Source organism: Podarcis cretensis, assembly GCF_951804945.1.
Source record: "Podarcis cretensis genome assembly, chromosome: 18".
Lineage (NCBI taxonomy): Eukaryota > Metazoa > Chordata > Lepidosauria > Squamata > Lacertidae > Podarcis > Podarcis cretensis.
This window is the reverse complement of record NC_137188.1, coordinates 6,440,703-6,467,051: the sequence shown is the minus strand read 5'-3', so window position 1 is coordinate 6,467,051 and position 26,349 is coordinate 6,440,703. Positions and strand designations below refer to the sequence as shown.

Sequence of the window (26,349 nt, the reverse complement as noted above, 5' to 3'; positions counted from 1 at the left end):
ATATCAGAATTGATATGGGTAATAGATAGTTATAACAAAGCAAACAGACTAAAAAACCTAACTCCTGTTTCCCTCTAAACTATCTTGTTGTGAGATAAATATAAGTTCCCAAAACACAAAATTATTAAAAGATAATAGTTTACAAACTACGGGCAGTACACCAGGACTCATTGTAGTCATTGGCAAAGTAAGGAACCAAGAACTTTCATCCCATCTTACTGTTCATGTGAAAAGGACTACATAAAAGTTGGGCTAAGAATGAACATAATCTCTTTCAGAGGTGGAGAAGGAGCAACATGGATGATCAGGTGTGTTTCCTTTAGGCACTTCTGTGCATTGGGAACATGGAATGTTTTAAGAATCAGAGGTCCCCTTAATTTCTGGTTGTCAGGTGCTCCTTTGTATTCAGATCAGGCCTCAGCACAATAATGTAGCACTTGGGAAGGAAGATGCAGCCCAGAAGCCCAGCGCTGGAGGCCAACATAGAGAAGATCTACACGGCCACCATGTACTTGCCCTTGGTGCTCAGGTAGGTGGGCACAAAAGACACCCAAACACTGCAGAAGACCAGCATGCTGAAGGTGATCAGCTTGGCTTCGTTGAAGGAGCCAGGCAGCTTCCTGGCTAGGAAAGCCACCGTGAAGCAGGTGGCAGCCAAGAAGCCCAGGTAGCCGAGGGCAACGTAAAACATGGCCACAGACCCTTCGTTGCATTGCAGGATGATCTCTTCCAGCTGGGAGCGCATGCCTAACTCTGGGAATGGGGGAGAAGAGCCCAGCCAGATGGTGCAGATGAGAACTTGCCCTCCAGAACAGGAGATGACAATGGAGTTGGCCAGACTCTTGCCCAGCCATCTCCTCAGCCTGTTCCCAGGCTTTGTGGCCAGGAAGGCCAGCACCACCGTGATGGTCTTTGCCAAGACAGAAGAAACAGCAACTGAGAAGATGATGCTGAAGGCCATTTGTCGGAGAAGGCAGGTCTCTTTCCTTGGGCGCCCGATGAAGAGGAAGGAGGACCAAAAGGAAAGCAGGAGGGAGACGAGGAGGGTGTAGGAGAGGTCCCGGTTGTTGGCTTTGACAATGGGAGTTTCCTTGTATTTAATGAAGATTCCCAACACAATGCCTGCTGTTATAGAAAAGAAGAGGGCAACGGAAGCTAAAAACATTCCTAAATATTCTTCATAAGCCAGGAAGGTGGTAATCTTGGGGACACATTGATCTCTGTCCTTGTTTGAATACTGATCTTCTGAGCATTTGGTGCAATGTTCTGCATCTGGGGAAGAGAAAAAGAGTAGCTGCAGCATTACTCACATCCCTAATGATCTATGCTCTATTACGTTTTGAAAAACTCTATTATGTTTTGAAGAAATCCTAGAGATTTCTTCCTTATGATCATTCCTTTCAACTCTCTTCCAGGATGTAATGAAGGCGATTTATCCTAAAGAAATTGAGGAAGGAGCCCCATTCCACAGTGTCTGCAGAATTCTCACAAAAAGTGTGTGAGACTGAATTTCTGCCCTGTGTTTACTCTCTCCAGAAATACCTTCCCCCTTGGAGTCACCCACCTTCCGGGGCGGAGAAGGTCCCTTCCGCACACCGAGCACAAGCATAGCAGCAAATGGGCTTTCCTTCTAGAACCATCTTGGCATATCCAGGCTGACATCTTTCTGTACACCTGGAACGAGGCACAGCCTAATCAGAAAGACAAGAAGGTGCAAGAAAGAGAAACAGTTAGGAGTATTTGTGGGTATGTAATTCACTCATAGGGATGCGGGTGGCGCTGTGGGTTAAACCACAGATCCTAGGGCTTGCCGATCAGAAGGTCGGCGGTTTGAATCCCCATAACGGGGTGAGCTCCCGTTGCTCGGTCCCTGCTCCTGACAACCTAGCAGTTCAAAAGCACGTCAAAAGTGCAAGTAGGTAAATAGGTACCGTTCCAGCGGGAAGGTAAACGGCATTTCTGTACGCTGCTCTGATTCACCAGAAGTGGCTTAGCATGCTGCCCACATGACCCAGAAGCTGTACGCCGGCTCCCTCGGCCAATAAAGCGAGATGAACACCGCAACCCCAGAGTCGGCCACGACTGGACCTAATCGTCATGGGTCCCGCTACCTTTACCTTAATTCACACATAGGGTGAATTCAAACGGATCTCTGGACTGCAGCCTTTGACCCCTCATCAGGGTCCTTTCAACCCCCCACTGACCATTGGGGTGACCAGAATATCCTGTTCTTCATAATTAGTTCAGGACAACTGAGGTTTGCACCACAGAACTCTGTTTCCTCTTCTCCGTTTACCTGCTTTCCTGCTTAATAAATCTTCAAAGAAAATGGCAATGGAGTCTGAAATGTGATTTCCCCGAATTTCAGGATTCTGATTATCTCTCAACCACTAATTGAGACATATTTAACATGACTTTTCCAAATATTGGTTTCCCTCACTCTGTTCTTGAGGCATTCACAGTTTCCTCTTGTTGCTGATGTATTTCCCTAGTTATTTCTAGTTTATGTACCATTTCTTAACGTTAGCCTTATATTACAATAGGGGTTTTTAAAATCTTTTATCATCCTTCACCAACAGCTGTGCACTTCTCAATTCCTGCACATACAATAGTTTAACATTTGCAACATCTACAAGGGAGCTTACTCCACAAATTAAAAAATCCACAATAAATCAGTAATTATCATTTCTAAAATAAATTGCTTTCCATCTTTCTGCATGTATGAAAGCCCAATAGTTCACTTTTACTAGGGGCTTTCCCTTTTCTTCTTATCTATGTAGTCCATTCGGTTAAAGATTCGGTTAAAGAAGGAGTGGTGGTTGCAGCTGTTATTGATGGTTAAGACACCGTTGGTCAACCTGATATGGTCATTTTTCAGCGGTTGTTTAAGGAAAAACATACTAAGCATCTCCTAGCCTTCTCCCTTTGTGATTTACCCTACCTTATTGAATTTCTTGATCCACTCAATGGCTTCTGGGTTAATGGTGAACTTTATGCTAGCAGACGTCTCTCTCCTTATATTCCCAATTTTCAAAAGGTCACCCGACTTATTGGGAGACATTACCCAGTTCAATATACTGTAGTCCGCTGGCAGCTCCCAGTTCTCATCCAAGCACAGCCTGCCTCTGGAAGTATTCAGACACCGAATTTCTCTTAAGAAAGGGTGAAGCTGGAATGACAGGGGAAAGCAGCAGCATTAAGAAACCTGGAAGCCACGATGGATATCTCAGTTCTACTCCCACTGTTCCTTTTTCACTTTGGAAAAGTGGGACATTCTGGGATCAAATAAAAAAGAGCAAAAGGTGAAATTCATAGTGAACAACACTTTGACTGATAATTTTGATATAAACAAAGGCACTAGAGAGGGGTGCCCGTTGTCACCATTGATATTTATTACAGTCCTGGAGGTATTAACTAAGAATTTGAGAGAATTGTCATACGTGAGAGGGATAAAGATTGGAGTAAAGGAGTATAAATTAAAAGCCTTTGCAGATGATTTGCTCTTAACATTGGATGATCCACACACTAGCATAAAAAGAAGCGCTGGTGAAAATTGAGGAATTTGGGCAAATAGCAGGATTTAAGCTCAATAAAGGTAAAACTAAACTGTTAGTGAAGAATATGGTCACGGAAGAGATAGATGAATTGCAACGTAGATCAGAAATTATGGTTGCAAAAGGAAGTGAAATATCTTGGAATTTGGTTAATACCAAAAAATATTAATTTGTTTAATGATAATTATGAATCCACATGGAAGGAAATCAAGAGGGACTTGGAAATATGGAGCAGATTAAAGTTGTCATTTTCTGGTAGAATATCAGTGGTAAAAATGAATGTATTACCCAAGATGTTATTCCTGTTTTAAACAATTCCAGTGTTCAAAGGACAGGTGTATTTAAAGAGTGGCAAAAAGTAGTGTTGAGATTCATCTGGCAGGGGAAAAGCCAAGGATAAAATATAAATTGTTAATAGATTAAAAAAGAAAGAGTTGGATTCGCCATGCCAGATTTGAAACTCTATTATGAGGCGTCCTGTCTCTGTTGGTTAAAGGAATGGATAATGATGGAGAATACAGATATTTTAGATCTGGAAGGTTATGATAACAGATTTGGGTGGCATTCTTATCTTTGGTATGATAAAGTGAAAGTTCATAGAGGTTTCCTGAACCATGTGATTAGAAGGTCAATCTAAAAAAGAAATAAATAAAAACCTATTAGAAAGGAAAACATCATGGTGGATCTCACCTATTGAGGTACTGACAGTAAAAAAATTAAATACGGAGGGAAGGTGGGCCACATATAAAGGCACTTTGGTGGAAACCGAGAAAGGTTTTAAACTTAAACCATATGATCAAATTGAAGGTTTTTCTTACAGGGTGGCTGCAATATCATCAAGTTAATGACATATTCAGTGTGGATAAGAGGATAGTGGCAGGCAAAGATGATGGACTTTGCAGAACTGGCCAAACTAACCTGCAGGATTTGAGAACAGGCTGATCAAAAATTTCAAAGGGATTGGTGTAAATTTATTGTGTATTTGAATAATAATTGTAAAAATTTGAAGACACTAGCAGGATTGAAATAGATCCTACAATGTGGACAATGGAAGCTAAAGAACTAAATTGCGAGACAGGACTTGAAAGCGGAAAACCTGCTGAAGGGAAGTCATATGCTTGTGTAATGGGGTATGGGGTTGCTTGTGCGTAAAGCGCAAACTGCTCCGAGCTGAGTAGTTTGGACAAAACTTTCCCCCCAGGCTGCACAGTCAGTACACCATGACTGTCTCAATCACTGGAAGAATCCGTCAGTGGGCGTTTCCTGAATTTCTTCCAACATAAGAGTTCTTTCACACCCAATCGTCGTCTCCCTTCTCTGCGCGAAAGCTGTCTGCGCAGAGTGGGTCCTGTGCTCTCCCCGCTGGTTTCACTGGAAGAGTCCTGGAGCCTTCTCTCCGCAGCTCCCTCGGACTCCCCCTTCTCCCTGGTGTCACCTCTATCTCCTTCCCCAGCGGAAGCGTCCTCTCTCCCTCTGCTGGTTCCCTCTCCAGCAACATCATTAGGGAGCCTCAGGGCCACCCTTGGCTCCGATGGCAGTTCCCTGACAGCTTGGCAGAGCAAAACGTTTCTATGTTTGTTACTGTATTGCTGAAAATGTTGTTTAAGGAAGAAAATAATAAAAATATATTATTATTATTTTAAAAAGGAATGTCCCACTTTTCCTTAAAATGTCCCTATTTTCATTGGAGAAATGTTGGAGGATATATTCTTAATATAATAATTCTAATGTTTAATATTTTAGTATTAATTTCTTTATGTTGGGAGCTGCCCAGAGTGCTGAAGCAACCCAAAAAGATGTGTGGGGTATAAACAGTGATATATTTCTAGCAAAAAAGCTGCCGGAACTCACCATGAACACCTCCCTGTGTGAATCGCAATGGTACCCAACTGAGAGGTGCCAGAACTGAGTTCCAGCGAGTTCCCCCTGAAAAAAGCCCTGGCTATAAACATTAAGATTATCATTATGGAATGGGCCGTCTCTATTTTCAACAGAGAAATGTTGGGGGGGTCTGCTACTATAACTAATACTAACTATGACATTTTACAGGTCTATCCCCAGTCAAGATCAGCATCTGTGTGGACTGCAGTTTGCAAAAAGGGGAAAGAAATACCTGCCACGGCTGTAGCCTTTGGGGTCCCCATTGCTCTCCTTCCTCCCCCATCAGCCTCCTCTGGGATCTAGATGAAAGCGAAGCATGCAAGGCCTGAGCCACAGCTTGAACATGGATGTAAGTGCCATAGCTGTCATGAGACAGGACTATCTCACGCTCCTCTTGGGGCAATGGCTCCAGTTTCTCCTCCTCTCTGCATCTTACCCTGCCTTTCACGGACAACAGATGCTTTGAATATGAACACGGAAATGCTTCATCCATATAATCTGGAAGATTGGACTGCGATATATAGATGTCACCTTTGCTGCTCCTTATTCCGGTCTGAATTGCAAAGGACAGAGAACCATGGAGGTGCTGAAATAAATTTGGAGGGATGTAAAAGCCAATTCTGATTTCTAGCAAAGCTGTTGTGATCCACACTTTCACCCCTATGTCCTTCTCATACATATCGTGTATTGCCATGAGTATTATTATAACCAGTGCATTGGTTATATAGGAAACAAGTACCCCAACTTGTCTCCATAGGAAAAAAGGTTCCCCAGGCCTGATAAATTGATTCATATCATTTTCTGGTACTCTTTTTGATAAAGCAATGCAGATCCCTCTGCTGAGCATCAGAGGTTTCACAGCGCTCACAAATCTTTCTCCACTGTCATTGTCTGGAGTGAAGAGGCCAATCCACGTCCATCCAAAATGCAGGAGCAATTCAACAATCCCCTGGTACTGACTTTCCTCTTTGGGAGTCATCCGGTAGACAAAAGGGAACAGGGTTTTATCTTCGAGAACCTGGGCAGTGAAGCCATAACTGATCTAGCAAGGAAAGCAAAAGATCAGCAATTTATTTTACTTTCAGCATAACGGATATTTAATTATCTGAAATGACTGGTATCTAAATCTCTGCTGGCTGAGGCTGATGGGAGTTTTAGTCTGAAACATCTGGAGGTGTCAAGTTAGTGAAGGCTGAGTTTTGAAAAAGGGATGTTGAATCCATAGCTCAGGATTTCCCCATTTTTAAAAATATCCCCACTTGACCCCTCCAAAGAGAAAATAGAATTTTATGAAGTTGAAATTCTCTTTCCCTCCATGCTCTCCCACTACTTACCTGTGGGATTTTGTAGATGCCTGACATGCTGGAAATCTCTGCTGGAAATCATGCTCCAGATAGAAGTGAATCCACAACCTGATTGGCTTACAGTAGAATTCTGGAATTAGCCAATCATGTGCAGCCCATTGTGTAAATAATGTATATAAAGCAGATACCTTGAGGGGACTTTCATTCATTCCTCCTCACCACTATGAGCTGAATAAAGAGCATGAAATCACTTTGCGACTCTGAGTATATTTCACTATTGTACGTGCAGGAATTGAGAAGTGCACAGCTGTTGGTGAAGGATGAGAAGTTAAAAAAAGCAAACCCTATTGTAATATAAGGTTAATGTTAAGGAATGGCACATGAACTAGAAACAACTAGGGAAATAGATCAGCGACAAGAGGAAACCTCGCATGCCTCAAGAACAGAGTGAGGGAAACCAATATTTGGAAAGTCATATTAAATGTGTCTTAATTAGCGGTTGAGAGATTATCAGAATTCTGAAATTTGGGGAAATCACATTTCAGACTCCATTGCCATTTTCTTTGAAGATTTATTAAGCAGGGAAGCAGTGGGGGGTTGAAAGGACCCTGATGAGGGGTCAAAGGCTGTCAGGGAACTGCCATCGGAAGAGCAGGTGTTGGAAGGGCTCACGGAGGCTAGGAGAGACTTAGCAGCAGAGGAGGGAACCAGCAGGGGGAGAGAAAGAGCTCCGAGGGAAAGTGAGTCGGAGAGTTGGCTCAGGGATACTTCCAGCGAAAACAGTGGGGAGGTTTCAGGACCTCCTATAGGGACATCCACCCCTCGCTGGAAACTGTCGCGCCGAGAGTCCAGAAGACGCGTTTCCGTTAAGGAGCTTTTATGTTGGAAGAGATTCCGCAAACGCCCACTGTCGGATTCTGCCAGCGATTGAGGGAGCCATGCTTAAGGGGCTCCATTATAGACAGAGCTTTGCTAATCTGGCCAAACTCTGAGGGACTACGCTTTTACGCACAAGCAGCCCATCATCCCATCACAGCAATCTGACAGTCCCTGAAAGCCGCTTGTGCAAGGAGAGGCATCATGAGCAACCCAACCGGAGCCGGAGACGCAGGAGGAGCTGGAGCTGGTCCAAGCCTGGAAGAAAGGTACAGGGTGTTGGAAGTCCAGCTAGCGCTGCAGACAGCGAGGCTCGAGGAGAGGCGGGCTCAGGATGCAGAAAAGGGAAAAACCACCCCACTCTCAAGGAAGATGCCAGGATTGGTGCAGAAGTTTGGGGGGGATCCCAGGAACTATCAAGCCTTTAGGACAGAGATGCAATATGCCCTCAATCTGCAGTTTGATGACTTTCCAGATGAGGAATCGAGGGTAGCGTTTGTGATTGGCCATCTCGAAGGGGGGGCGAAAGACTGGGTGAGGCCCCTGATGGCAGCTAATAATGACGCCCTAAAGGACTTGAGGAAGTTTATTCGCGCCATGGATCTGATGTTTTCCAGCGAGATTGAGCAGGGAGTGGTGCGCAGACAGTTAATGGCGTGTAAACAGGGGAGCCGATCTGTCCGTGAGTACTGGACTGAGTTCACCATGTTGATCCATAAATTGGGATGGACCAAAAGGCTGCAGTCCAGAGATCTGTTTAAACTCACTCTATGAGTGCATTACATACCCACAAATACTCCTAACTCTTCCTATTTGTTGCACCTTCTTGTCTTTCTGGTTAGGCCGTGCCTCATTCCAGGTGTACAGAGAGATGTCGACCTGGTTATGCCAAGATGGTTCTGGAAGGAAAGCCCATTTGCTGCTATGCTTGTGCTCGGTGTGCGGAAGGGACCTTCTCCGCCCAGGAAGGTGGGTGACTCCAAGTGGGAAGGAATTTCTGGAGAGAGTAAACACAGGGCAGAAATCCAGTCTCACCCACTTTTTGTGAGATTTCTGCAGACATTGGGGAATGTGGATTCTTCCTCAACTTCCAACTTTATTACATCCAGGAAGGGAGTTGAAAGGAATGATCATAAGGAATAAATCTCTGGGGTTGAAAGTGGGCAGCTGTGAGAGGAATTCCCAAAAACATTCTTTTTTTTTATCCCAAGTCACACCAAAAAGGAAATCATTTTGACAGTTATAAAAAATAATGGACAGGTGATGCAAATCAGCCAATTTTTAATAGCAAAAGCACAATAAAAAATAAACAATACTTCATATGAAAATTATTACAATATAATCAATGGACTGTTTTGATCTCACTACTATGAACGTTGCATGGAAGCAATAGAAAACTGTTTGCAGTATTTAACATTCTTATTTCCTGAGGTCCACCACAGAGTTTTTCAATACGTAAAAGAGCATAGATTATTAGGGATGTAAGTGATGCTGGAGCCACTCTTTTTCCTCTTCCACAGATGCAGAACATTGCACCAAATGCTCAGAAGATCAGTATCCAAACAAGGACAGAGATCAATGTGTCCCCAAGATTACCACCTTCCTGACTTATGGAGAATATTTGGGAATGGTGTTAGCTTCCGTTGCCCTCTTCTTGTCCTTAACAGCAGGCATTGTGATGGTAATCTTCATTAAATACAAGGAAACTCCCATAGTCAAAGCCAACAACCGGGACCTCTCCTACATCCTTCTCGTCTCCCTCCTGCTTTCCTTTTGGTCCTCCTTCCTCTTCATCGGGCGCCCAAGGAAAGAGACCTGCCTTCTCCGACAAACGGCCTTCAGCATCATCTTCTCAGTTGCTGTTTCTTCTGTCTTGGCAAAGACCATCACGGTGGTGCTGGCCTTCCTGGCCACAAAGCCCGGGAACAGGCTGAGGAGATGGCTGGGCAAGAGTCTGGCCAACTCCATTGTCATCTCTTGTTCTGGGGGGCAAGTTCTCATCTGCACCATCTGGCTGGGCTCTTCTCCCCCATTCCCAGAGCCCGACATGCACTCCCAGGTGGAAGAGATCGTCCTGCAATGCAACGAAGGGTCCGTGGCCATGTTCTACGTTGCCCTCGGCTACCTGGGCTTCTTGGCTGCCACCTGCTTCACGGTGGCTTTTCTAGCCAGGAAGCTGCCTGGCTCCTTCAACGAAGCCAAGCTGATCACCTTCAGCATGCTGGTCTTCTGCAGTGTTTGGGTCTCTTTTGTGCCCACCTACCTGAGCACCAAGGGCAAGTACATGGTGGCCGTGCAGATCTTCTCTATGTTGGCCTCCAGTGCTGGGCTTCTGGGCTGCATCTTCCTTCCCAAGTGCTACATTATTGTGCTGAGGCCTGATCTGAACACAAAGGAGCAGCTGACAACCAGAAATTAAGGGGACATCTGATTCTTAAAATATTCCATGTTCCTGATGTCCATACGTGCCTAAAGGACACACAGCTACTCATCCATGTTGCTCCTTCACCACCTCTGAAAGAGATTATGTTCATTCTTAGCCCAACTTTTATGTAGTCCTGTTCACATGAACCATAAGATGGGAGGAAATGTTTTGCTACCTTGCTTTGCGTCCTGGTCTACTGCCCTTAGTTTGTAAACTACTAACTTTTAATAATATTGTGTTTTGGGAGCATATATTTATCTCCCAACAAGATAGTCTAGAGGGAGATAGGAGTTAGGTTTTTTAGTCTGTTAGCTTTGCTATTAACCATATCAATTCTCATATTCAGCAATACTTTCTAGTTATGTCATTGCTAGATATTCATATACCTGTGATCCATTTTCTACAGATATGCTGTATCATTCATAAGCTCACTTCACATCATTTTGTTCTCCTAAACTTTGTATATTAATAAATTGAGAAATTCATTTAAGTTCTCTTCTGTAGTTTGTTGTTTTAATTTCTGTATTGTGTAAGCTCTGCTTCCTGTTCCAAAGAGTAGCAACTGACCTTAGCCAAGCCTTGACTGGAGTCCAATGGATTTTATTGCCTTGTCCAGGATATGACACATTGTGCACTGATGTTGAGTGGATCACCAGATTACGAGTGAGCCAGCAACATGTTTAGCATTGGAGGGAAGCAATGAGACGAAGCCAGATAGTTGTATTCCCTGCCTGCCAAACCTTTTAAGAGGAGGCATCTCATGCTCAGTCAGGAAGGAAGAGCGAGAGACCTCCTCCTCCTCCATCTCAGGTTCCTCCCATTCAGGTCCCCATTAATAGAGCAAAACCAAGATCAGATGGGAAGTGAAAATAATTGGCAGAACAGCCACTGATGAAGCATTTAGATTCATTAGCTAAGATTGCATCCTACTTAGACTTTCATCTCTCCAGACTAGCGGAAAGCTTACTAAACACTTATTCTTATAGCAATTCAACCTGTAGCAATCCAATGAAGGCTCCTATATAAATTTAATAATTAAAGGTCCCGAGAAAGCTGACTGGGTTATTCATGTATGCAACCACAGCAGCTAGAACTTTATTTGCACAGAAGTCGAAAGAGGGAGGATTGGCTTATGAAACTGGGGGAATATGCTGAAAAGGTGAAATTACCTGCTAAACTAAGAGGACATGAGGATGAATCTTTTCAGGAAGAATGGAGACCATTGATATCTTATTTGTCAAACTATCATCCATACATGAAGTCAAAGGCAGGATTTGAAATATAAGCAGCGGATTACTGAAATACGACATTGGGGCTTTGATAATAAAAACATGTTTTTTAAAACATCTGATAAAAAGAAGTAATAAAAACAAACATAGAGGACTTCCGGAGGCGGCGCCATCGGCAATGGCGGATTCCCTCTAACTTAGAGGGAGAAAGCCCCACAGAAATCGGCTCCTACCACTACAGCGAAGCAGTGACCCTCTCGAAAACCGCAGGCAGGTGAAGCCTGCAACCGTGGGACTCGCCGGGCACCTTTTGCGCCCCCCCCCCCAATCGGCAAAGGAACCCTGCAAAGGGCTCCGGAGTGGGACCGGGTGTTTGGCGCAGTGCTGAGAGTCAATCGCTACTTCTGCGGAGCGAAGCTGCACAGCTGATGCCGGAGAGCGCTGTCCTCTTTCCTGTGACAATTCGACTCTAAACAAGCACCCGTGAGTAAAAACGGAAGATTTGGCTAAGAAAATTGATGAATTAGGCAACGAAGTGGGAATGTCTAAACAGGAAGTCCGCCTTTTGTAAATAGACTGAAGCAAAAGACTTTGCAAGCTTTAACCTGGAAAATTGATTCTAAGATTGAAATTTCCTGCATCTATAACCATCAAAACCTCCTTGACAGCAGGAGAAAAGGGGGGAAGAAATTTTGACTTCTTAATCCTGCAGAGAGAGTAAAAGAATATAAGTTTCCATCGTCCCAAACCTGGGGACGGGATGTCAGACAGAAATTGTTGGAGATGTCCATTAATTGAAAAGGGAACATCTTTGACAGATAGAAACAGAAGAGAAACAAAATAACTTCAATGCTGCTTTCTGCTTTTTTGTATTGTATTGTAAGGAAACAAAGTATTTGAAAATCGAAAGTGAATTTTCCTTTGTTGGATACATTTTAAAGATGGACGCTAAATAGAAACTGTGTCCCCTAGAGGGAGCTTGTCAGCTTGTTTGCTGCAATCTACAGGGAAGATATAACAGCTGTGAAAATCAGACCATGGGACCAGCTACTTGACCTTGAACAGAAATGAACAGGGAGGAAGTTTTACTCTCTGCCCTTGGCAAAATAAATGCTATGCTGCAGCAGTTGGATGAGAAAGTAACTTTGATGAATGAAAAGTTGGATTTTATGTCTGCTGCAGCTAGTAAACACGAACTAACAGGAAACGAAGATAAAGAAACCTACAACAACCAATCCAGGAAACTGGCTCAATAAGGCAAGTCCAAGGGCAGATGAAGATGGAAGAGGTGGTGATTGCACCTCAAAAATTACAGAGATTTAAAGTCCCGCATGACCAAAAGCTGCAACACTGGAAGATTGAATTTGGAGAGTGTCTGCAAGATTTTGGAGTTAAGGAAGTTCTTAGCTCTGGTGGGACTGTGAAACAAGTTGATAACTATTTCTGGAACAACTACCTTTTGGATTACAAAATTAACACAGGGGAGTGGGTTAATGGGGAATGGGACAATCTGAGGAAAGAAAATGGAGATTATTACTGTATGGAATTCCCTGGAGACTCACTCCCCAAGGAGAAAGGGAAGAAACTACGAAAGAATCCAACAAGGGACAAGGAAGTGTGCAAGTACAAACAGGAACAAGAAAATCTGCAGAGGGGGCATAGAAGAGACATGAGAGCCTCAGACATTAGAACACCAGATTGATGGACAGGATATAATGGTTAGAAAGGACTGACATAACCTGAAACCAGGAAGAAGGGACGTTGGATAAAACTAGAATGAGAATTTCTTTTTATATATCTTTTTATCTTTGGAATTAGTGTAATAATAATGAAATATAAGAATGTGCTGGAAAGGAATTAATTGGCTTTAGCAGAAAGGTTTGGTAAAATAAGAATATGCAAGAATGGACTGATATTAGACGAAAAATTGAAAATATAATATGTGAGGATAAATAATTAAGGGAAAATTAAGAGAGTAAGAATTTGCTGAACAAATTTTTAAATGAAATACAAAAACGGAAGGTATGAGAAAGTCATGAAAATAAGTTAATGAGTGGTAAGATATTAGAAAGAGGGATTTTTGTTTTCTTTTTTCTTTTTTCTACTTTTGATGTTAAATTCTGGTTTTTGTATTTTGTATTTTGTGTTTTTTTGTTTGTTTGTTTACTGTTTTGTAACTCTTTTTCTTGTTAAAAATTAATAAATATCAACAACAACAACTTTATTATTGCATTAGCCGTGTGGCCATAGCATAATATACATAGAAATAACTACATAAAATAGGGGGGGGGAGGTAAAGGTAGATATCGTCCAAGGCGAATACAAGGATAACAAAAGTGACAGGGGATTTAAAACATCGAGTGGCAGAGAATGCAAAAACAGGTTCGATTGTGCGGCATATCGACTACAGCTGTGGTGTTAAAGAAGGAGTTGGTGCCGCTTTCCTCTTCATCACACTAAGCAGGAAGTTAGCTGTCATCTCGGCAAACCAACAGTCAGAATCCTGCAGAAGAAGGGACACTATCCAGGGCTGGATTGGGAAATGAAGCTTGTTCACGAGAGGAATTAGAAACCGAGATCTTTCGTCTGTCCAGTTGGTACAGAAGATCATTACATGTTCCATAGTCTCCAGAGCCATGTCGTTGCAGGTGCATGTTCTATTTGCGATGGGAGCTCTGGAATAGCGACCCGACAAAACTGCTGTAGGAAAACAGTTGAGACGGGCACAGGTAAAGGCCCTTCGCTTAGCCTCCGAAGGAATTGTAAAGCAGTATAGAGGGATCCCTTCAGGGGGTGGAATAGCTAGGGCTAAGCCTGAACACGGCCCTCTTGCATGGGAAGCTGTGTTAGAGAAATCAAGTTGCTGTAGCTTCTTTTTGATTAGAGGTAGGGCCGCTGGGCTAATACACTCTAAGTTAAAAACAGTTTTACGGGTCAAATTGAGAAGAGAGCGGAGTTTGAGATTAATTGTAGTTTTCCAAGGAGAATTATGAATATCTCTTAGGATCAGGTTGGAGAAACCACCTCTAATTCGAGCATCCGATGCTAATAGGTGGGAGCTATAGGAAATGGCTCGACTCCATGCTCGTTTTTCAATTGAGGGCTGGGCGAACTCAAATCGTAGGGCTGCACCTGAGACACATCTCGGGACGCCGGAAAGAGATCTCAAAAACATGTGAAGTGGGCGATCCAAGTTGCCTGATATTGCTGTAGTCCATACTTCGCAGCCATATAATAGTTTGGGGACAACTTTAGCATTAAATATTTGAATTGCTGCTGGAAGGTGTTTGCCACCCTTCTGGTGGTAAAATTGGACAATGGCATTAGAGGTCGTGGTTGCAGCTTCCTCAAATCCTCTTAGGCGACTTTAACGCAAGAATAGGTCCCAATGACGATGCTATATTATCTCCCGCAGCACTCCTGGATAATCCCCTGCAGCCCCCCTGGGGAAACAGATGCTCTCTTGATCCCATAACAAATGCGTCGGGGAGGCTGATGGCCCAATTGGCCATTGAAAATGATCTCTGCATCGCAAATGGCAACGTTACTCCCTTGTCCTCGCAGCAGTTAACGTGCATTTCTTCCCGGGGAACCAGTGTTGTCGACTACATTCTATTGACGCCGGAGCTATTCTCAATCTCTACAAAAATGGAAGTGGCTGAATACTTTGGTGGCGACCACCTTCCATTGACTCTACTGTTAAACCTAATAGAGCCATTTTCAGTCCCCTCAAACTATAGTTCCACGGTACAAAGCTACCCTGTATACAAAACAAAGAAATGGACAAGCCTCAGTTCCTCTCTTGCTCTGGACATACAAAAATCATTTGATATGCCTGCAGTTCTCTCTGACTCAATTCTGCCCGCTGACCAATACCGGAAATTAATTGATGCTTTTTCAACAACTTTCATAACCACCACTTCGCCTACTCACCAACGCTTTTTCTCTGAATCACCGTGGTTTGACAAGGAATGTAAAGCCCTAAGAAGGCGAATTAGGAAAATGGTCAGAATCATCAAATTTTCCAACGACCCCCAAACCCGTGCAGAGCTTTTAGATACTAAAAGGGCATACAGAAACATGATTCATTGCAAGAAACAGCAACACATCTTTGAGGCTTGGTCCACTCTTCGTTCGGCTGTAGAGAGGCATGACTCCCGCTCCTTCTGGCACTTAGTTAGGCCTTCGGCACCATTCAATTCAGCTACCTTGATTTCCACTGACGAATGGATCGCCTACTTTTCAGCCAGTTTCGCTTCTCCAAATCATCTTACAGACCACCTTCAATCCCCGTTGGACCTTTGTTCCTGTTCTCTTAGTCCCACCTCCTCAGTAATCTTCACCTCAACCCGCATCTTCAACATCATAATGTCCATGCGAAGAAATAAGGCCCCCGGCCCAGATATGGTCCCGTTGGACCTTTTCCTGACTGATCCTCTTTGGTGGAGTGAACAGCTGACTCCTGTATTCACCGCTATCTCCTCCGCCTTAGACATCCCCGACTCCTGGAGAGAAGCTACAATAGTTCCGATTTTCAAAGGCGGCCAGCCAAACATCCCTAGGAACTATCGCCCCATCAGCTTATTATCTATTCCGGGGAAAATATTTGCCGCTGTTTTACTGGAAGAACTTCTTTCATGGGTCCATGAGAGGAACATTTTACCGCCAGAACAGATTGGCTTCCGAAAGTCAGCATCAACCATGGACCACTGTCTAACTCTTTATCACCTTGCCAGTAAATACACTGCACCAAGGCAAGGCCACCTGTTTGCCGCTTTCATGGACTTGGAGGCCACCTTTGATTCCATTCCTAGGCAGAGATTATGGTCCAAACTCGTCCATCTGGGAATTGATCCGCACCTCCTCTCCCTAATTATTTCCCTTTATTCAAACACCACAGCTCGTGTCCGAATTGGTCCCAACGGCTCCCTTACCGCTCCATTCCCAACGGCCAGGGGCGTCCGACAAGGTTGTCTCTTGGCCCCTTTACTGTTTAATCTCTATCTTCATGATGCTCTTTCCCCTTTGAAGCTAGCAACTAAGTATCCTCCTCATTTAGCAGGCCACCCCGTTGCTTCCCTTTTCTATGCAGATGATGCCGTCATCTTATCCAGAACAGCTGCGGACCTAGCAAATGCAGTTAATGCATTTATCGCCTATTGTAAGGTGGAAGCTCTTAATAAATATCATTTAAAAAAACATAGAGAAGGGCGGGTGGGGAGTCAAGAAGAAATTGTGTGGGGGTTTTTGTTTGTTTTTTTAAACTGTATACAAAGACAAGTGATTGGAATATCTGTGGAGACTTAATAATTTATTTTTAATCTAATAAAGAAAGCATCCACCCAGATTCTTAGGAAGTTGAGGTAATCTGATTCTGTTTTATTATTTTAACTTTTGGAATGTTCTAAAGTAAGACTGTAAACTTTGTTATGATCGCCCTGACTTATCTTGACGTAAAGCGCTCTAGGGGTGATTGGCCAAAATAGTGCATGGATTATATGAAAGATTAAATAATTAAGTAAGAAAGTAAATAAATATTAATAAATAAATTCATAAAGAATAATAAAGCTGCTAGAATGCTAGCCTGGCTTCTGCACAGACAATTTGTTTATGAGTAGCGATGTTTCTGCTCAAAGACGAGGAGCAAGTTGGCTCCATGTGCAACAGAAGCTCACCTTCCGCAGAACATGTCGAAGGGGAAGGGAGAGCCTAAGGCTCAGAGCAAACTTTCTCCCCTCCTCCAACCCCAGAGAGCTTCCCTCTGATGGAGAAGCCTTTCAAAGAGGGGGTGGAAATTCACTTGAAGTAGCTTCAAAACCACCAACATGCTACTTCCCTTCAGGGGGGGAACCAGAAGGGATCGGCAGGAATCAAATCCACCCAAAGTGGCCAACTAGAAGAAGAAGAAGAGTTTGGATTTCATATCCCGCTTTATCATTACCCTAAGGAGTCTCAAAGCGGCTAACAATCTCCTTTTCCTTCCTTCCCCACCACAAACACTCTGTGAGGTGAGTGGGGCTGAGAGACTTCAGAGAAGGGTGACTGGCCCAAGGTCACCCAGCAGCTGCAGGTGGAGGAGCGGGGAAGCGAACCCGGTTCACCAGATTACGAGTCCACCACTCTTAACAACTACACCACACTGGCTCTCTAAAGCATCCCTAACAGATAGCCATTCAACCTCTGCTTAAAAACCTCCAAGGAAGGAGCGTCCATGGTCGGATCCAGCTCCTTCTTTGGTGATCTTGAGCAAAGTTCAGGCCAAACTTCCAATTCCCCAAAACACCTTTTGACTTTTCTCCATCATGTTTTTCTCCAGCTCTGCACCTGCGGCCTGAGCCATTCAAGACTTCGGAAAGTTAATGTAATGTAATTTATTCCACTTGGAATAATCAAAATTATAGTCATCTCATCTTCTAAATGCTCAGGAGATATATCTGGAGATTGCATCAGCCTCAGAAAGAAGCATGACAATATTAATTGCGCTGTGACTGGGAAATAAAAAGTTACTGCCGAGAATCTTTCCTGTGCTGGAGACAGACTGAGTCAAGATGCAGAGCTGGTGAAAGAGGGGTGTGCCTGCCTTGTGCTTCCTAGCTCTGAAGGTAGAGTTGAAAACCACCCAGATTGGCAAAGCCCACCCAGTCTGGCCTTGCAAGAGTCTTTGGGTTCTTCTGCTTTGCCTCCTTGGCAGGTAAGAGGAGGAGGAGGCAGAGCCAGAATGAGATTCCTGCTCCTTCTGTTGCTGCTTCTGCTGCTCATTATGTCCTTTGGAGTCTGCGGGAACCACAAAGCGAAATGCCCCTTGAATCTGGTCAGGGATGAAACGGATGCTCGCAATTACTACCGGCCTGGACACTTTCTCATCAGTGGGATCATCTCTCCAAAACGCATTTATAAGGAAACTCCATACGTCTTTTCTCAGACACCCTTCGCCAGCACTGAAGAGTATGTACTTCACAGTTTCACGCTCCTTCTAGCAATTCCTATTTATCAAGGAAATAGCCCCTTTCTCAGGGCTGGGGAGCCAAGGGTTGATGTTGCAGGAGTACCCTGCCCTGGCCATTGGTCTTGCTGGCAGGCCTCATTTGTAACTAAAAGGGGACTGAGGTATTTGGTGCTTCCCCTCCTTCAATCAAATTGTCTCTTTTCTACCTATAGTCTAGCCCCTTGGAAGAAGCCAAAGACCAATGCAGGAAAAGCAGACTTTGCAGCAACTTCCCAGTATATCACAATTTTTGAGGGGCGCCTTCATTTCTTACTCATAAAACCATAGTAGAAAAGGATCATAGAGTTGTAGAGATGGAAGGGACCTGGAGGAATCTCACCTGAAGCATCCATGACACATGGTCACCTTCAGAGGGAGTCTGTTCCACTGATGAACAGCTCTGTGTGCTGCTTGCATCAAAGCTCCGGTCATGGAGCAGAGATCTCCAAATTTTTGTTCTATGCTAGACAGGAAAAGGTTTGATATTAATGTAAAAGGATAAATAAATACTAATCTTTGTGGATCATATAATGCTTCCTCCCTCCCATTCATATGAATATCAGTTTCACTCTTTTTAAATAATTCATTTATTGCAGGGACGGAGCTAGGTACTTCTGGCACGTGTTGTCTTTCCCGCTCACCATCCAAGAGATAAACCAGGATCTCAGGCTCTTACCCAACATCACCCTGGGCTACAGCCTCTATGAGAACTATTGCGATGCAAGGATGACTTCAGACGCCCTGCTAGAGCTGCTTGCAGGCAGTGGATGCAATATTCCTAATTATCACTGTGGAGAACAGAATCACCTGCTGGCTGTTCTTGAACAGGGTGATTCTTTCATTTCAACAGAGATTTCCAGCATGTCAGGCATCTACAAAATCCCACAGGTAAGTAGTGGGAGAGCATGGAGGGAAAGAGAATTTCAACTGCATAAAATTCTACTTTCTCTTTGGAGGAGTCAAGTGGGGATATTTTTAAAAATGGGGAAATCCTGAGCTATGGATCCAGCATCCCTTTTTCAAAACTGAGCCTTCACCAACTTGACACCTCCAGATGTTTCAGACTAAAACTCCCATCAGTCTCAGCTAGCAGAGATTTAGATATCAGGCCTTTCATATGATTAAATACCCGTTATGATGAAAGTAAAATAAATTGCTGATCTTTTGCTTTCCTTGCTAGATCAGTTATGGCTTCACTGCCCAGGTTCTCGAAGATAAAACCCTGTTCCCTTTTGTCTACCGGATGACTCCCAAAGAGGAAAGTCAGTACCAGGGGATTGTTGAATTGCTCCTGCATTTTGGATGGACGTGGATTGGCCTCTTCACTCCAGACAATGACAGTGGAGAAAGATTTGTGAGCGCTGTGAAACCTCTGATGCTCAGCAGAGGAATCTGTATTGCTTTCTCAAAAATTGTACCAGAAAATGATATAGATCAATCTATCAGGCCTGGGGAACCTTTTTTCCTATGGAGACAAGTTGGGGTATTTGTTTCCTATATAACCAATGCAATGGGCATCATAATACTCATGGCAATACATGAGTGCGTGGTAATACAAGAGGAGGAAATAGGGGCGAAAGTGTGGATCACAACAGCTTTGCTAGAAATCAGAATTGGCTGTCACATCCCTCCAAATTTATTCCAGCACCTCCATGGTTCTCTGTCCTTTGCAATTCAGACCGGAATAAGGAGCAGCAAAGGTGACAAATTGCAGACCAATCTTCTGGATTATTTGAATCAAGCATTTCCGTGTTCATATTCAAAGCATCTGTTGTCCGTGAAAGGCAGGGTAAGATGCAGAGAGGACGAGAAACTGGAGCCATTGCCCCAAGGGGGGCGTGAGAGAACCTTGTCTCTAGACAGCTATGGTACTTACATCAATGTTCAGGCTGTGGCTCAGGCCTTACATGCTTCGCTTTCATCTAGATCCCAAAGGAGGCTGATGGTGGAGGAAGGAGAGCTATGGGGACCCCAAAGGCTACAGCCGTGGCAGGTATTTCCTGCCCCTTTTTGCAAACTGCAATCCCCTCAGATACTGATCTTGACTGGGGATAGACCTGTAAAATATCATAGTTACTATTAGTACTAGTAATAGTAGCATACAGCCCGACATTTCTCTGATGAAAATAGAGACGTCCCATTCCATAACGATAATTTTACTGTTGATATCCAGAGCTTTTTAAAGGCGGAACTCATTGAAACTCAGTTTTGGCACCTCTCAGGTGGGTGCCATTGCCATTGTCAGAGGGAGATGTTAATGGTGCGTTCCCGCACCTTCTTTTCTAGAAAAAGAGCACTGTTTACACATCTTCTTCAGTTGTCTCAGCACTCTGGGCAGCTCCCAACATTAATACATTCATACTAAAATATTAAACATATTAAAAATTCCTGATATAGGATTAGGCGGCTTGTGGCTTGAAAAACTCCAAAGCCACCAACGTTTCTCCAATGAAATTAGGGACATTCTAAGGAAAAGTGGGAAATTCCAGGATCAAATGAAAAACTCTCTCTAGTTCAGGGACATCCCTGGAAAATTGGAGCACTTGCAGGTTCTGTAGTAATAGAATTGGCTGAATAGGAATTCCAGTCTACATGAGATACACGCAGCCCCAAATCATAAGAGGTCGAAGTGAGTAGGACTGAGATATCCATCTTGGCTTTCGGATTTCTTAACGCTGGTGTTTTCCCCTGCCATTTCAGCTTCAGCCTTTCTTAAGAGAAATCCGGTGTCTGAATACTTCCAGAGGCAGCCTGTGCTTGGATGAGAACTGGGAGCTACCAGCGGACTTCGATATTATGAACTGGGTGATGTCTCCCAATAAGTCTTGTGACCTTGTGAAAATTGGGAATATAAGGAGAGAGACGTCTGCTGGCATAAAGTTCACCGTTAAACCAGAAGCCATTGAGTGGAACAAGAAATTCAATAAGGTAGGGTAAATCACAGAGGGAAAAGGCCAGGAGATCCTTATTATGTTTTTCCTTAAACAACCGCTGAAAAATGACCATATCAGGTTGACCAATGGTGTCTTGACCGTCAGTAACAGCTGCAACCACAATTCCTACTTTCCACAGCAGCTGAGATAGGAGGGGAAGTTGGGGTGCTCAAAGAAAGGACAGAGGTCCTCAGAGAAGACACCATCTATTTCTGAGTCAGACTGAGAATTTAAAAATTCTGGACAGAATCTTCGACAGAAAGGACTACATAGATAAGAAGAAAAGGGATAGCCCCTAGTAAAAGTGAACTATTGGGCTTTCATACATGCAGAAGGATGGAAAGTAATTTATTTTAGAAATGATAATTACTGATTTATTGTGGATTTTTTAATTTGTGGAGTAAGCTCACTTGTAGATGTTGCAAATGTTTAACTATTGTATGTGTAGGAATTGAGAAGTACACAGCTGTTGTTGAAGGATGAGAAGTTAAAAAAACAAACCCTATTGTAATATAAGGTTAATGTCAAGTAATGGCACGTGAACTAGAAACAACTAGGGAAATAGATCAGCGACAAGAGGAAACCTTGCTTGCCTCAAGAACAGAGTGAGGATAACCAATATTTGGAAAAGTCATATTAAATGTGTCTTAATTAGTGGTTGAGAGATAATCAGAATCCTGAACTTCGGGGAAATCACATTTCAGACTTCATTGCCATTTTCTTTGAAGATTTATTAAGCAGGGAAGCAGGTAAACGGAGAAGAGGAAACAGAGTTCTGTGGTGCAAACCTCAGTTGTCCTGAACTAACTATGAAGAACAGGATATTCTGGTCACCCCAATGGTCAGTGGGGGGTTGAAAGGACCCTGATGAGGGGTCAAAGGCTGCAGTCCAGAGATCCGTTTGAATTCACTCTATGTGTGAATTAAGGTAAAGGTAACGGGACCCCTGACCATTAGGTCCAGTCGTGGCCAACTCTGGGGTTGCGGTGCTCATCTCGTTTTATTTATTTATTTATTTATTTTTAAAATATATTTATTAAGATTTTCTGTAGAAAAACAAACATACATAAAAAAGAATACATAGAAAAACCAATCAAAGACATAAATAAAACAATAAAAGAACAAAGGAAAAGAATCCGCTTTTTAACTTACTATCTTTATAACCTTCTTTCCTGACTTCCTCACATCTCCCTTTTCTGTGTTCCCCTTTACACGATCAAATTCAGCAATTCCTTGCCCTCTTTCAAATCTTATTTAATATTATACATTTCACCCTATTATGTCTTCATTTTCCCTTTCCTTTTAAATCCATTTATCACATATTCTTTATAGCTTAATCCCTTATATCGTTTATTCAGCTTCGACATAATATTACTCTGGTCTTGCCCTTTTTTTTCTTAAAACATTTTTGCATATTTCTTTTTACTATATCACTGATGCCATGTTATCTCCACATCCAACATCATTTTAACATTCAAACATTTTACAATGTTTTTGGAGGTAATCTTTAAACTTCTTCCAGTCCTCCTCCACCGACTCTTCTCCCAGGTCTCGGATTCTGCCAGTCATTTCTGCCAATTCCATATAGTCTATCACTTGCATCTGCCATTCTTCCAAGGTGGGTAAATCTTGTGTCTTCCAATGTTTTGCGATAAGTATTCTTGCTGCAGTTGTAAAGAGTGTTCTGTCTTTCTTTGGCACCGATTGGCCAACAATGCCCAAAAGGAAGGCCTCTGGTTTCTTAGGGAAGGTATATTTGAATACCTTTTTTAGTTCATTATATATCATTTCCCAGAAAGCCTTAACCCTTGGGCATGTCCACCAAAGGTGAAAGAATGTTCCCTCTGTTTTTTTACATTTCCAACATTTGTTGTCAGGCAAATGATAAATTTTTGCTAGCTTAACTGGGGTCATGTACCACCTATAGATCATTTTCATAATGTTCTCTCTTAAGGCATTACATGCCGTAAATTTCACACCGGTGGTCCACAACTTTTCCCAGTCAGCAAACATAATGCTATGACCAATGTCCTGTGCCCATTTAATCATAGCTGATTTAACTGTTTCATCCTGAGTGTTCCATTTCAACAGCAAGTTGTACATTCTTGAAAGAATCTTAGTTTTAGGTTCTAACAATTCAGTTTCTAATTTCGATTTTTCCACTTGGAAGACTATTTTTTTATCTATATTAAAGGCTTCTCTAATTTGATAATAGTGTAACCAATCTCACACTTTATCTTTTAATTTCTCAAAACTCTGCAATTTCAGTGTGTCTCCTTCTTGTTCTAATATCTCCCAATATTTCGGCCATTTGGCCTCCATATTGAGTTTTTTCAAACCATTAGCCTCCATAGGTGATAACCACCTTGGAGTCTTGTTTTCCAATAAGTCTTTATATCTTGTCCAGACATTAAACACAGCTTTCCTGACAATATGGTTTTTGAATGTTCTATTAGCTTTTACCTTGTCGTACCACAAGTATGCATGCCGCTCATCTCGTTTTATTGGCCAAGGGAGCCGGCGTACACTTTCTGGGTCATGTGGGCAGCATGCTAAGCCGCTTCTGGCGAACCAGAGCAGCGTACAGAAACGCCGTTTACCTTCCCGCTGGAACGGTACCTATTTATCTACTTGCACTTTTGACGTGCTTTCGAACTGCTAGGTTGGCAAGAGCAGGGACCGAGCAACGGGAGCTCATCCCGTCATGGGGATTCAAACCGCCAACCTTCTGATCGGCAAGCCCTAGGCTCTGTGGTTTAACCCACAGCGCCACCCGCATCCCTATGAGTGAATTGCATACCCACAAATACTCCTAACTGATCCTCTTTCTTGCACCTTCTTGTCTTTCTGGTTAGGCCGTGCCTCGTTCCAGGTGTACAGAAAGATGTCGACCTGGATATGCCAAGCTGGTTCTAGAAGGAAAGCCCATTTGCTGCTATGCTTGTGCTCGGTGTGCGGAAGGGACCTTCTCCACCCAGGAAGGTGGGTGACTCCAAAGGGGAAGGAATTCCTGGAGAGAGTAAACACAGGGCAGAAATTCAGTCTCACCCACTTTTTGTGAGAAGTCTGCAGACATTGTGGAATGGGGCTCCTTCCTCAATTTCTTTAGGATAAATCGCCTTCGTTACATCCTGGAAGAGAGTTGAAAGGAATGATCATAAGGAAGAAATCTCTAGGATTTCTTCAAAACATTATAGAGTTCTTCAAAACATAATAGAGCACAGATCATTAGGGATGTAAGTGATGCTGCAGCTACTCTTTTTCTCTTCCCCAGATGCAGAACATTGCACCAAATGCTCAGAAGATCAGTATCCAAACAAGGACAGAGATCAATGTGTCCCCAAGATTATCATCTTCCTGACTTATGAAGAATATTTGGGAATGGTGTTAGCTTCCGTTGCCCTCTTCTTATCTATAACAGCAGGCATTGTGTTGGGAATCTTCATTAAATACAACGAAACTCCCATAGTCAAAGCCAACAACCGGGACCTCTCCTACATCCTCCTCATCTCCCTCCTGCTTTCCTTTTGGTCCTCCTTCCTCTTCATCGGGCGCCCAAGGAAAGAGACCTGCCTTCTCCGACAAACGGCCTTCAGCATCATCTTCTCAGTTGCTGTTTCTTCTGTCTTGGCAAAGACCATCACGGTGGTGCTGGCCTTCCTGGCCACAAAGCCCGGGAACAGGGTGAGGAGATGGCTGGGCAAGAGTCTGGCCAACTCCATTGTCATCTCTTGTTCTGGGGGGCAAGTTCTCATCTGCACCATCTGGCTGGGCTCTTCTCCCCCATTCCCAGAGCCCGACATGCACTCCCAGGTGGAAGAGATCATCCTGCAATGCAACGAAGGGTCCGTGGCCATGTATTACGTTGCCCTCGGCTACCTGGGCTTCTTGGCTGCCACCTGCTTCACGGTGGCTTTCCTAGCCAGGAAGCTGCCTGGCTCCTTCAACGAAGCCAAGCTGATCACCTTCAGCATGCTGGTCTTCTGCAGTGTTTGGGTGTCTTTTGTGCCCACCTACCTGAGCACCAAGGGCAAGTACATGGTGGCCGTGCAGATCTTCTCTATGTTGGCCTCCAGTGCTGGGCTTCTGGGCTGCATCTTCCTTCCCAAGTGCTACATGATTGTGCTGAGGCCTGATCTGAACACAAAGGAGCACCTGACAACCAGAAATTAAGCGGACATCTGATTCTTAAAACATTCCATGTTCCTGATGTCCAGAAGTAACGTGCAGCGTAAACTAATAATGCAGTTTTAAATAATAAAAGCTTTACTAAAAGAAAAGAAAATTTCTCCAGACAGCTACATTTTGGACGCTGGCTCTGCCAGAATCATAATTGTAATGGTTCTAGGGGTTGCTTGTGCGTAAGCCGGTGCCAACACCTGGCTGGGTTGCCTGAGTGAACCTTTTCTGTCCGGACAGCCACTCATCCATGCCTGTCTCAATCGCTGGCAGAATCCGTCAGTGGGCGTTTCTTAAACTTCTTCCAGCAAAGAAGCTCTTTGACGCCTAGTCTCCTCCTACTCTCCCTGCTCGGAAGCCTTCTGCGCAAGGAGGGTGTAGGCAGCGGAGGACCCTTGCTCTCCCCGCTGGTCCCCGGCAAGGAGTCATGGGACCGCCTCGCCGATTCCCCCATCTGCCCCCCTTCTCCACTAGTGCTACGCTGATTCTCTTCCCCAGAAGCTGGGCTGCCTCTCCCCATCCCGGGACGCTCTCTGGAATCCCTCTGGAGCTTGCTCTCTCCCTCTGGCACTGATGGCAGTTCCCTGACAATAATGAACAGCCCTGACTGCTTTACCACACTCAGCAAATTGCCAATAGGCAAGGACAGCATTTGTCTTGCGGATGGGCGGCATTGCTCTATCTCAGGTATAGGTACATGTTATTTGCCATGCCTAGATGCAGAATTGAGGGATGTATTGTTTGTTGAAGAACTAGAATTTTCTTTATTGTCAATTTCATGCCTTATCAACGTTGGTTTTGAATTTATTTTTGAGGGTTGTGAACGTTTTATTAAGAAGCAGGGCAAGCTAGTTGCTTCTACAAAAATGGTGGATGGCTTGTACCCTTTACAGCATTCTCCGCCAAGTGATGGGGTCACAGAGAGACCTAAAGCTGGAAAAAATGATGTGTTAATAACTGAACTATGTCAGCAAAACTCTAAT

General features: G+C 43.7%; 2 protein-coding genes, 1 long non-coding RNA gene and 1 pseudogene across 12 annotated transcripts in view; 2 read left to right on the top strand and 2 right to left on the bottom strand.

Moving 5' to 3' along the window:
* The window catches only part of LOC307207131 (vomeronasal type-2 receptor 26-like), a 63,007-nt gene that overhangs the window by 20,872 nt on the left and 15,786 nt on the right, over positions 1-26,349 (top strand). For 2 of the 9 annotated variants that reach the window (XR_013834574.1, XR_013834575.1), the window contains 2 exons: positions 5,604-5,784; positions 6,258-6,387. The exons of 2 other annotated variants lie outside the window; for them this stretch is intronic. Coding sequence is in view for 1 of the 7 variants with exons in the window: in XM_079960887.1 (XP_079817013.1) it covers positions 8,509-8,584; positions 9,136-10,034 (975 nt within the window). In the remaining 6 variants the exon portion in view is untranslated. Of the gene's footprint in view, positions 1-234; positions 309-1,536; positions 1,685-5,603; positions 5,785-6,257; positions 6,388-8,392; positions 8,585-9,135; positions 10,220-26,349 lie in introns of those variants that run through there. 5 more of the 9 variants (XR_013834568.1, XR_013834571.1, XR_013834572.1 and 2 more) reach the window with 4 other exon arrangements.
* On the bottom strand, positions 308-6,781 carry LOC307207266 (vomeronasal type-2 receptor 26-like; annotated as a pseudogene). Its single transcript, XR_013843964.1, has 4 exons — positions 5,668-6,781; positions 2,942-3,169; positions 1,565-1,691; positions 308-1,272 (listed from the first exon to the last, which is right to left on the bottom strand). The product of XR_013843964.1 is annotated as a vomeronasal type-2 receptor 26-like (transcript).
* On the bottom strand, positions 8,598-18,853 carry LOC307207282. Its single transcript, XR_013834604.1, has 3 exons — positions 18,595-18,853; positions 16,945-18,043; positions 8,598-8,612 (listed from the first exon to the last, which is right to left on the bottom strand). It is a non-coding gene; the product is annotated as an uncharacterized lncRNA (long non-coding RNA).
* LOC307207260 (vomeronasal type-2 receptor 26-like) lies at positions 17,988-25,402 on the top strand (the record flags this gene model as incomplete). The annotated part of the gene is made up of 6 exons (XM_079961079.1): positions 17,988-18,214; positions 18,851-19,142; positions 19,435-20,247; positions 20,955-21,182; positions 24,043-24,169; positions 24,462-25,402. The coding sequence occupies 6 exons, from the start codon at positions 17,988-17,990 to the stop codon at positions 25,358-25,360; spliced, it is 2,586 nt and encodes an 861-aa protein (XP_079817205.1). The 3' UTR covers positions 25,361-25,402.